The sequence below is a fragment of the Passer domesticus genome, chromosome 6 (assembly GCF_036417665.1).
Source record: "Passer domesticus isolate bPasDom1 chromosome 6, bPasDom1.hap1, whole genome shotgun sequence".
NCBI classification, from domain to species: domain Eukaryota; kingdom Metazoa; phylum Chordata; class Aves; order Passeriformes; family Passeridae; genus Passer; species Passer domesticus.
The window spans coordinates 17,156,112-17,167,496 of NC_087479.1; the positions used below are offsets into that span (position 1 = coordinate 17,156,112).

An 11,385-nucleotide genomic window follows, 5' to 3' on the forward strand; every position below is an offset into this window, starting at 1 on the left:
AAGCCTCATGAATGCTATAAAAATCTCCATGCTATAATACTAAATATTTTTCCTGAGAATTTAAATTATAAAATAATATTTCACTATTTAGCTACAAAAGTTCATTAAAAATTTTTAATATTGAAACAATTCTGTTATTAAGTATTCTTAATGTGCTGAAAAGGCTTTAATATGTGATCTGATGGTATACCAGTCAGCTGAACCTTTAACAGCAGAAATAATTCCACTGGACAAAAGTACTATCTATCAGTAAACATAAATAGTAACAAAGCCTTTATCTTCAGCATTTTATATCCTGACCAAATTATTCTAAAACTCAGTTAAGACAGTCAAAGACAGTCAGCTAACACTGGGATTTAAATTTGCAAGCCTTCCCCCAGCATTTATGATACAATTTAGAACAAATTTCTCCCTCTTTGTATATGTGGGTTAATCCAAGTCAAAATAATTATTTTATATTAATAACTATAATATATATAATTATTTAAACTGATTATTAGTTAATACTCACTTAAGTCAACATAGTCTTCTTTTTTTTTTTTTTACCAGCTTCACTATTCTGCATACCCAGACCCACTTTGTTCCTAGAATTCATCCATGGGACAAATTAAGACTGCTCCTGTAACCAGCAAGTAATTTGTTTAAATAAGTGTTTTTCTTTTCTCCATCCAACTTATCCCACTTCACGGCATGTCTAATCTTCTCAGCTCTGATTAGGCTTCTGCTTTCAATTAAAAAAGCAAGTTTTCCTCCAGGAAATAGGAAAATTTTGTCATGTGCTGAGTGCTCCATGCCATAGAACCGATCTCCAGCCCAGCCTGCAGCAGCTCCTTAGGGAACTTTTGGCTTGGAAAATTAGAGATTCCCTAGAAGTGATTATTCGGCAGAAGCAGCAGGATAATATCAGGGCTATGAGTTCATGAAGTCAGTAGGCTGGAGAGTGGCCTGGCTGGGGAATGGGTGCATTCTTCAGTTGGCTTATCTGGAGGAAGGCAACGCCTCCTGGAGCTTTCCCTGGCCTGCTGTTTGCACGCCCAGTCTGCCAGGGAGCTGCAAAGGCCCTGATCTCCCCTTCCAGGCAAAGAGCCTGGGCATGGAGGCTCCTTCCAGAGAGCTGGCAACATTTCATTCAGACACACAGAGCTCCTACATGGTCCCTGCTGCACGTCACCTGAAGGACTACATTCAATTGTCAGCAGTGTTTTGTGCAAAAATGGACAATAAAAGTGCTTTCCTCATGCTCTTTGTCTCCAAGTCATACCAGTACACCAAACACAAGCAGAAGGAGGTACAGCTGCCAGAAGAGAAACTTCCAGCAAAGTACTTAATTCCTTGCAGGACCAAGTTCTTCAAAGTAACCTTCTGTATATTTTAGCTGGTTTTCTTGATGATTATTTTCCCATCCAGGTTTTTTCATTCCAGCAGCAGTAAAGATATTGTTATATCTGATTTCACTGCTTTAATTAAATAAGTACTTCTCAGTCCATGATCATTTCTATTTTGGGCTGGTTTAAAGTTTATTTAGTTTGAGACATACACCAGCTAGGGTAGCATAATGGCACATCTCAAGGTCTGCTTGATCCTAATATTAAAATGTTTTATTTCTTGAAGGTAAAATAAAAATCAAATCTAAATTCAGTGTAAACTTGTCAAAAAATTATTTTTATCTGCACTCGAAAAGTAAAGCAAAAAACGGCCAAAGAACAAGACTCTATGTGCAGTGTGATCAACATCCTACCTCTTTTTTTTCCTCTTTTTTTCTAAGGAAAACAGGAATAATGAACACACACTATCACTGAACCTGGGGAAAAAAGCCCTGACAGAGGCAGAAAAATGTCTTCTCATCCATTCCTGCACAATGAGGGAATTAAGGATTCTGCATATTTCTTGTGGGGTGTCTGGTTAATCTGAGTATAAAGGACTCTGGTGATGAAATCTCTATGTCATTCCTAGGCAGACTGCACACTTGCTCCACTTCATTTAGAAAACTTTTTCTCATACACAACCTGAATCTTCTTTGTTGCAATTTAAGCCCATTGTCTTTTATTTCTTCCTGTCACCATTCCTTTTTTAAAGACTGGCAAAATGTTTGTCATTTTAACTTGCCTGGAATTTCAAACCCTTCAAAGAGTTGCCAAAGTGCCCATTATTGTTTTAGCAATTTCTTTGAATATTCTAGAATGAAGTTCAAATTGCTTAAATGATTTTAAAAGATCTGACAGATTTAGGGATTCTAACCTGTTGTTTTACCTTCCCCTTTCTTACAAGTGTTAATTGTACCACACAACAGTTCAGAGTTGACCTTTTCAGAAGACTGATACAGAAAAAGCCATTACGCATTTCAGCCTTCTTGGAATTATTTGTTGAGAGTTCTTCCTCTTTTCTGTACAGCAGACCAATGTTTTTCTTAGTCTTTCTCATCACTATTGTGCTGATGAATAAGTTCACACCATCCATAATATCCCTTGCTAATAGCATAATTTTGTATCTGTTCGTGTATTTCCATTTTATTCCTTTTATTTGTCTTCCCTGATCTAATTTTCTATCTATTTGCTGTATGCTTTCATCTTGTGACAGAAATTAACTTAAAATTTATACATTTGTCTTTTACTATAGTTCCTGTCCTCCTTCTATATTTCACATTTGGATCCCTTGAGCCAGCATCATTCATATCTTTTGTCCAGAAAACTGATAGTCCCCCTTAAATAATTTTTCTTTAGTTTTGGTTCCTCTGAGATTCTAAACTGCAGATCAGTATCTAAAGCTTTACTCTCAAAATCCCCTGGTTTTCTATACTTGTTCCTTTCCCTCTGAAGAATAATGAACTCTGCTACTGCATGATCATAGAATTTGCCTTCTACCCTTACTAGACAAAAGCCAAAACCAGAAAGGTTTTTTTCTTAAGTTGCTCATATGTTTCAAAAACTTACTAGGGAATTTGTGCTCAGGTCCCAGCATATTCACCTGGAAACAGAGAAATCCCCATATTATTATAAAGTCATGGCCTGGAAAATGCCAACTCCTCACAAAAATCCTAATCCTGATCTTTTTAAGAGAGTAACTGATAACATGATTTCCTTTACAGAATTCAAGTGGTTTTAACTACTTACTGATCTCATTTCAATGAGAGAGGGAGAGAACCTGTGGCAGAGAAGTTTCAGTCAGTACTGCCAACAGTGCTGATCTGGTTCTGCTGCTGCCTGGGTGTCCACCTGTAGACTGATAGGCTGGGACTTATTTCACCAAAATTTCAACACTAATAGTAGAAGTATGAACCTTTGCACTTGACACATCAGCTATTTTATTCTAGTCAGGGAACAGGCACATTAGGACAAATAAATTCATGTGATTTATTTTAGATATCTGCTGTAAAACTGGATGACTGGCAGTAACAGAAGTAAGAAAATTTACAGGTGAGACCAGACCTGGCCTTTCCCCTAACCTTGTGGATTACAATCACTTCACTTTTATTTTAACCAGTGTCCAAGAGAGAACATGCTTGGCTATCACACATGGACCATTTTTAGATCTTGCTTATAAAAGCAAGATTTCCAGGTTGCTTTAATTTTATACTTCCTTTCTACAACATGACTTGCTTTAAGTTTTCTACATTGTTCTGCATCTAGCAGAGACTGGTGACAATTCTGTCATTATAACCAATGTTCTCCTTTTCACATTTTCTCTACTTCTTTGCTTTACACAGGTCTGTCATATATTATAGAAAGCTTTTGGTAGAGTTAAACCATCTAACATGTCTTTCAAAGGTGAGCAATGTTCTAGTTTATTAACAGATGCAATCCAAGCTGGTGGCAATTACCACTTCAGTGAGTTGACAGCTACATGGTAGTCTCTGTAAGGCAAGTAAATGGTTTCAGTTTACCTGCAGCTTCCCTAAAAAGCCTTTTGCTCTAGAGATGCCTTTCTTGCCCTACTTATGGCTTAATGGCTAAAGCAGGCAGGCCACTTTGAATTATTAGAGCTATTTGCAGCTTGTGTGCAGTTTTGGGCACCACAATACCAAAAAGACATTAAGCTGTTAGAGAGCATCTAAAGGAGGACCATGAATATCAAGGGGAACTGTATGAGGAGCAACTTTGTCTGTTCAGCCTGAAGGAGACTGAGGGGAGACCCCACTGCAGCCTACAACTGCCTCGTGAAGGGAAGGGGAGGGTCAGACACTGATCTCTTCACTCTCATGACCAGTGAGTGGACTGAGGGATTGGCCTGAAGTTGTGTCAGGGGAGATTTAGGTTGGATATTAGAAAAATGTTCATTACCCAGAGGGTGGTTGGATATTGGAGCAGGCTCTCCAGGGAAATGGTCACAGCCCCAAGCCTGACAGAATTCAATAAGTGTGGAGACTGCTCCCAGGCACATGGTGTGACTTTTGGGGCTGTCCTGTGTGTCAGGAGCTGGACTTGATGATCCTTGTGGACCCATTTCAACACAGGATGTTCTACAATTCTAAATACTTCAGGCATGGTACTGTTAGGTAAGGGCAGATAGTTTGGTCTCTGTGACACCAGGAGTAAGCTGGGCCATGGCCCCAGGTGGAGCATTTACTGCAGCTGCCACTCTCTGCTCAGTCTACACACAGAAAGACAGGGTGGCCTCAAGGCTACAAGAAGTAGTCCAGCTCTCTGGATTTAACAACCTTGGTGGTTTGCTGGGCATTATCACACACTCTTTTCTTTTGCACAGCTGTAACTCCACTTAGCAGTGACAGGAGAAAATGAGGAAATGGGCACTTTCTGACACTTTTCAGAACTCCCTGCTTCACTTCATGACACAGCTGTAACATGGACACTGCAGTTGTTCCACCCCATAGAGACTTTCCCACTTGCAAACAACACTTCCATGAGCAACCCTTTCTATGAGGCTGCTTAAACAAGATGCTATGCTGCTTCTATCCCTTCTGTACAGTACACCATGTGGTAGCTGATTGCTGTCTATTATAAAAATCCCAGCCTTCACTCCAGGCAATTTTATCTTTTGGGCCTCAGGTAATGTATCAGTTGACAAATTTATTTTCTCACCTTGTATCCAGACTTTACACCTCCAGCCCAATTTGCTGCAACTTTTTGCAGAGAGGAAGGATGTAAATTTTAACAATTTCTCCAGAAAATGTATCTCATTTTGTGAAGATGATATAATTTCCTCCTTTGCCTCAGTGCTCACACAGTTCACAAAGAGAAGACAAGAAGCAACAGGTTCAAATTGAAATACAGGAAATTCCATTTGAATAGGAGAAAAAGACCCTCTTATAATGTGAGGTTGGTCAAACATCGGCACAAGGTGTCCTGAAAGAACAGGAGTGTGGAGTCTCCACCAAGAGAGATACCCAAACTGCAACAGGATGCAGCCTGAGCAGCTGACTGTCACTGACCCTGCTTGGAGTATGGGGGTTGGACCAGACAATCCCCAGAGATCCCCTCCAACTTCCAGCGGCCTGTGAAAAGGGCAGGGATATCATAAGTCAGTCTGAGAAGTTGCTTCATGTTATGTGTTTTTAACAAGATACATTTTATTCCAGCTCCCTCCTTCTTGGAGGCACTACTGTGCCAGGATACAACAGAAGTCCTTGGATATCAGAGCCCCTGATGATGACTGTGACCCTACAGTCAAAGGCTGCTGAATACCCAGAGCCTACCTAATATGTCTCTGTATAAAACATAAACATTCACTGAATTGCAGATTGGGACTTAGATCTTGTTTTATTTTCTGGTCTGCAGATGTTTTATTAGGCTATGCAAAGTGGAATAGTTTAACAGAAAACACTGAGAGTCACCTTAAAATTATTCCCCAGACTGGTGGGCAGAGCACTTGGATGACACAGGAATTGCTTCAAGTCCTGACTGAGAAAGAAGTGGCTTTGAACTCTTCCACCCTGAGATATTACTACTACCACTTGATTTCTAGCAGAAGGGACACTACATTATGTGACAAAGGATAGATTGAAAGCAAAGTGAGCTTTTTGGAGGAGCCCACTGGACATGTGTGGATTAGTTAGGCACCTGCCTTAATGGGATTGAGAGGCTTTGACACCACCTAATTCCTTGGGATCACTTCCTGGACAGTCTAGGCAGTCTCCAAGTTGGACAGGTATTTGTGGTTATGTTGCTTCATTCCTAACATTTTGCAAAGGAAACCTTAGTACTAGGTGACAGTGGACACCGCTGCTCAAAAGATGCATCAAGATTAGAGGTTGCAGGCTGAGCACTGATAGGAACAAACACTTTTATGGAACAAACCTTTTAATTACTAACCTGAGAAATTAATTATTTTTACTAGTTCAGCTCTGTTTAGCTTTGTATTTTCTTGATAAATGAAAATAGGCTCTTGACTTGCTGCACTTATACCATGTTCCAAAATCCATGTGTCAAACATTTTATGCAAATCTTAATTAAAAAGACAGGATTATTCCCTTAGTTACTGCAAAATTCTACTGTCCTTTGAAATATATGATGGTATTTCTTTCTAGCTGAAGCAGTTGATGTGACAAGTAATGTTTGACTGATGCTTTAGCATTAAATCAAAATGGCTAGGTTCACCTTATTTACTGTGGAAGAAAGAAATTTATTCTGGTGGTGTAGCAAAATAATTCCTATTATGCAAAATAAAAAAAAAACCTCATAAAGTTTACAAAAAAAAATTGTTTTTACAGTAATTTACCTGCTAAAGCTTCTATACCAGCACATAGTACTGAGTGTAGAAGGTGAGCTGATATTAAGAATATGTCATAAGCACCTATTACTAAAAAACTGTTTTTAACTGAAGACACAAAATTTTGTTTAGCTGTAGGAATGTACAGAGCCACCAGAAGTATAGACTGAAAAACATATAAAATAAGCCTTCATACTTTCCTCAGAACTAGCAAGGCTGCAGCTAGAACAACACATTAATATTGAAGCACTGTATTAGGGCATGAAAGAAGATGTGGACCATTTGGAAAGAGCTGAGAAGGGAGACAAAATATTGATTTTAGAGGTGTAAAACAAAATCTATTGTTAGGATGACAATATGGTTGATACAAATGAGCGTGTGGTTGCCTGCAGGAGAACACTCCTGAGTGGCACATCTGAGGAGACCTGGTCGAAGCACAATCCTGAGAATGCCTGGAGAGCCCAGCCTGCAGGACAAGCTCAGTTAAAGCATTGAAATGCACAATCAGTCCCACAAAACAGAAGTTCTACTGAGAAGATTAAAAAAGAGACATGCTATGGATATGATGAAGAAGTGCACTGCTGCTGACAAGATTAAGAAAGAATGATGCAACTCATAAAACCCACTGAGAAAGTGTCATCACTGATAAGACTGAGAAAAGCAATGTCAGGTCAAAAGGGACAGGATGTAAACTGTCCAAGTCTCCAGACCATACGCAGCCCGAAGGAAAACGGAGTCTTGAGGATATTTCTGCAGAAACATTAAGGGAGCTCTAGCATGTGAGCAACAGAAATCAGCCAGTCATAGAAGTTACCAAAGTGTGAGTGGGTAAGTGGATACTTGTGTTTGTGATCATCTGCAGTTAGCAGGATTACAGATACGCTTCTCACCTTACCAATCTTATTTATATAAGACATACATTAATGTAGAAATACTGGCATCACTTAACACCTGTGAAAAGTTACTGTATCGCTGCAAAACGGGTTACAATGGGTTACAACACTGTCGTTTTCTGCACTGAGAGAAGGCTGAAGGGACACACAGACAATGGTCTTTGAGTACCTAAGAGGCCATTCTCTGAGTACAAAGGATGGCAAGAGAAAAATAATGCAAGTCACTGAACTGCAGTAAGGCAGACATCAGGAAAACCTCAGGGTAATAATGCAAAAGGCTGGATTCCTTGTTGAAGCTGTGGAATCAAACAGTGCAGGTTTGAAATGGCATATTGGACAAACCTCACCAAAAAAAAAGTCCCATGTAACTGACCTCTAGGAATAGAGGCAAAGCAGGTGGAGCTTTTGAGATCTGGTCCAATCTGATCTTTTAACTACAATTTCATGGCTGTAGCAAGTGTTCGCATAAATGCTACTTATTTATTTTGATTATACAAGAAGCACACTTCCAGGGACATGTTATAATGGCAAACAAACTACAGCAATCCACAAAAATGGGCTAAATAGTGCTATAAATGATTTTCAATTGCCAGTTCAGCAGAACACTGAAGCACAGTTCTTGGCCTTAAAGACTTTAGGTCTAAGGACACAAAGCACTCAAATCTTGAAGCACTGATGAAATACAAAACCAGCCCAATTTCTAACAAGAGAATTTTAAAAACTCAGTATTAGAGAGGAGTATGCTACAGGACAGGGCAAACTCATACATCCCACATAAGGCAAGGCATCTCTAATCTCCACCTCAGAAAAAAACCCCAGCTGTTAGTGGAGATTTCCTGAAGAAGTAAATAACCATACCTCAATGTGTATTTCATTCATGGAGAGGGACTGATGTGAACTGGCTATACCATTACTAAGATTTAGTGATCCCATTTGTCACAGTGATAACTGCATACAGATTGCCTATCTTTAACTAAAGAAAGCTCCCTTCCTCCGAGGCTTTTAGCTGTCTGCAGATGCTTAAATGAAGCCTTTCTGTTGACACCCGTGGGCTCCCTGGGGTGCTTATGTCAGTTCCTGGTGCTATCCATTTTCATCTTAATGTACACTTGTCAGACTGCTCGGAATTTCTATTCAGTATCACCTTCCCCTGAAGGCTCCTTCAGCCTGAATAAACTTGGGTTTATTCACAAGTGAAATAAATTGTGCCCACCGACTTGATGGTTCTGCCTTGAAAAGCCTGAAGGAACAAAAAGCCGAGTGGTTTGAAACCCAATCTTTCCAAGTTGTACACTTCGCAGCTGGACACCACAAAATCTATTCAAGGGTTCTTATTAAGATCAGACGATCCTCAGAAAAGGGCCCTGAGCGTACAGCCTATGAAACCACCAAATCTAAGATCTGCTATAACATTTCCCAGAATTTAAAGACTTACAGGATGGTTTAAAGCTGTCGGCTTTGGATGCGACCGGTCACTCACAAAGTCTACCACCGTATCCCGAGGACAAGTCGATCCGCACAGGCAAATGCCACCCGCGAAGAGCATCCCTGTGTCGGCTGCCCGCAGCTCCCGCGGCGCTCCCTGAGCTGAGCGCTTCCCGCGAGGGGCGCGCCCGCGGCAGCGGCTCTTTGACAGCAAGAAGGCAAAACCAGGAGCGGCGAAGAGACAGGACCGTGCCCGGGCAGCGACACGAGCCCGCGGTGAGCCGGCGAGGAGGAGAGGAACAGCGCATCCCCGGACCCCCAGCCCTAGCCCCGCCGCCGCCCCGGTGCCCGCCCGTCCCGCCGCTCACCGATAGTAGAAACGACGGTGCCCACGAAGTAGAAAGCGCCCGTGAAATCCCATCGGGGCCGGATGTCATCGACGCGGATGCCCGCCACGCTCGCCTCCTCGTATTCCCGGAGGAAGTGCCGGAGCTCGGCACGGCTGAGGTTGTGGCGCCGGGTGAAGTTCTCCAGGCGTTCCTCCCAGCGCTCCTTAGCCTCCCGCTCCGTGGGCAGCTCGATGGCCGAGAAGACGGCGGCGCCGCACAGCATGTACAGCACGATCAGCACCGCCAGCAGGAGGAACCGCGCGTTGTCCGCGTTGAGGCGACCCGCGCTGGAGCAGCAGCAGGCGCCGCGACACGCCATCCTCCGCCCGCGGGACCGGGCTGCCGCGCCGCCACGCTACGTCGGGGCCCTGCTGCCGCCGCCGGGCATCACGGCGCCGCCCGCCAGCCGTACGCGGGGCCGCGGGGCTCAGGGCGCCGCGGAGCCCGGCGGCGGCGAGCGGCGCTCCCGGGAGCCGGCCGGCACCTTGGCCCCGGGGGCAGGGCGCGGCCCCGGCACGGCCCCGCGGCGGACGCGCTTCGGGCTGCCGAGCATCGTGAGGGCGACGGAACCGCTCGTCCCGTCCCGTCCCGCGGAGCCCCTCAGCCCCAACGCCCGCCGCGCGGGGCTCCCGTCCCCGCCACTTTCATATCCCCTTCCTGCCCCCGCCCCGAGCACGTCGGAGCGGGGCGCAGGGACAGGCACCGCCAGGCGCCTCCTGCCTGCCGGGGGGGACGAGGCGGGACCGGCGGCAGCTCGCCCCTCGCCCTTCCCCTTCGCCGCGGGGCTCCGCCGCCCGGGTCCCCGGGCCGCTCGCACCATGGCCTCGGGGGAGCCGCGGGCCGGGCCGGGCCGCGCCCCCAGGGCAGCTCCCCCCGGCAGAGGCGCGGCCCGGCCCGCGGAGGTCAGCCCGGCAGCGGCAGGGCGGGCTGGCTGAGGGCGGCTGCCCCGCGGCCTCCAGCCCTCAGAGGGGCGGGGGCTCGTCCCGCCCTCAGGTAGCCGGCCCGGGCGGGGGGGCCCGGCAGCGCCCGAGCCGACCGGGCCTCTTCGGGGAGACCGGGCATGAAACCCGTCAGTCGATTATATACCCCCTCTCATCAAAGCCGTAAAAAATGAGCGCCCTTTGCCAAAAGAGGCAGCTCCTTCTCCACAGGTCTGGTTACCAAGTGCCTTCCCTACAAGGTGTTCCATCTCTGTCCATGGTAGTCGAAGGGAAATTGTTTAGGGAAGTCAGAAGCAGCCTTTCCATCTGCAATGTGATTTAAAAATGCTTTGTTTGCCGGTTGAAAGAGCAGAGATGTCGATCCAAATCTGCTGGAAATATCATTCACACTCTAAGAAGAAAAAGCTAAACTCAGCAATATCTGGTAGTTGCTACAGTGTTGAATTCTACTTTTAAATAATTGGGGGCTGGAATTCAGCTCTGCTAAACATAATAGTATACAAGCACATTCTTTCCAGGGAAAGACAAGCTACATATATTTTTTTATATTTTTTTAGAAAGCAGGTTAATGAACTGTAACATCCACTTTCCTCCTCCCCCCCCCCCCCCCCCCCCCCGCAATTTTCTAATAATTGTGTTGCAGTCAAAATGCAATGGGAATGAACACTACGATCTTAGAAATCTCCCTTAATGGCAGATAATTGTACACTCCATGCAAGGGCCACTGACTGTCTCACAGCCTGAGGTATGTTTGAGCACTGGTCTGAGTCCCAAGGGTGCACTGTGGGCAGTTCCAATGCCAGCGTTTGAGAGAGGATCAGCACCTGTGTGACAACTGCTAGGGCAGTAGGCACAGGGAAAAATGAGTCCTTTCCTTATGTTGCACAGTAAACCAGCAGCCAGGGATAAATGGGAGTCGTGTTTAATTTTTTCCTATTTGTTATTCATAGGTGATACATCATGCTGCAGGTTTTTATTCCCTCTTAATTAGTCTTTAGCATAGACTTTAGCATGAAAATTAAAATTAGCAGCAATACTGGAAGACATTAAATAGCCAAAAATAGGAAGATGAGA

General features: G+C 44.4%; 1 protein-coding gene and 2 long non-coding RNA genes across 7 annotated transcripts in view; 1 reads left to right on the plus strand and 2 right to left on the minus strand.

The window, feature by feature from the left end:
- The window catches only part of LOC135302753 (uncharacterized), a 26,432-nt gene extending 19,208 nt beyond the window's left edge, over window positions 1-7,224 (plus strand). Inside the window, exons 3-4 of one of the 4 annotated variants that reach the window (XR_010364303.1) lie at window positions 550-632; window positions 7,056-7,224. This is a non-coding gene — a long non-coding RNA (uncharacterized LOC135302753). Of the gene's footprint in view, window positions 1-549; window positions 963-1,078; window positions 1,239-7,055 lie in introns of those variants that run through there. The other 3 variants (XR_010364301.1, XR_010364302.1, XR_010364300.1) reach the window with 3 other exon arrangements.
- KCNK13 (potassium two pore domain channel subfamily K member 13) overlaps window positions 1-9,820 on the minus strand; it is a 47,663-nt gene extending 37,843 nt beyond the window's left edge. Inside the window, exon 1 of one of the 2 annotated variants that reach the window (XM_064423609.1) lies at window positions 9,350-9,820. In XM_064423609.1, coding sequence (XP_064279679.1) covers window positions 9,350-9,689 — 340 coding nt within the window. In that variant the 5' untranslated portion in view covers window positions 9,690-9,820. The remainder of the gene's footprint in view (window positions 1-9,349) is intronic. The other variant, XM_064423610.1, reaches the window with a different exon arrangement.
- On the minus strand, window positions 528-9,276 carry LOC135302754 (uncharacterized). The gene is made up of 2 exons (XR_010364304.1): window positions 8,992-9,276; window positions 528-5,449 (listed from the first exon to the last, which is right to left on the minus strand). It is a non-coding gene; the product is annotated as an uncharacterized LOC135302754 (long non-coding RNA).
- Window positions 9,821-11,385: the final 1,565 nt, after the last annotated feature.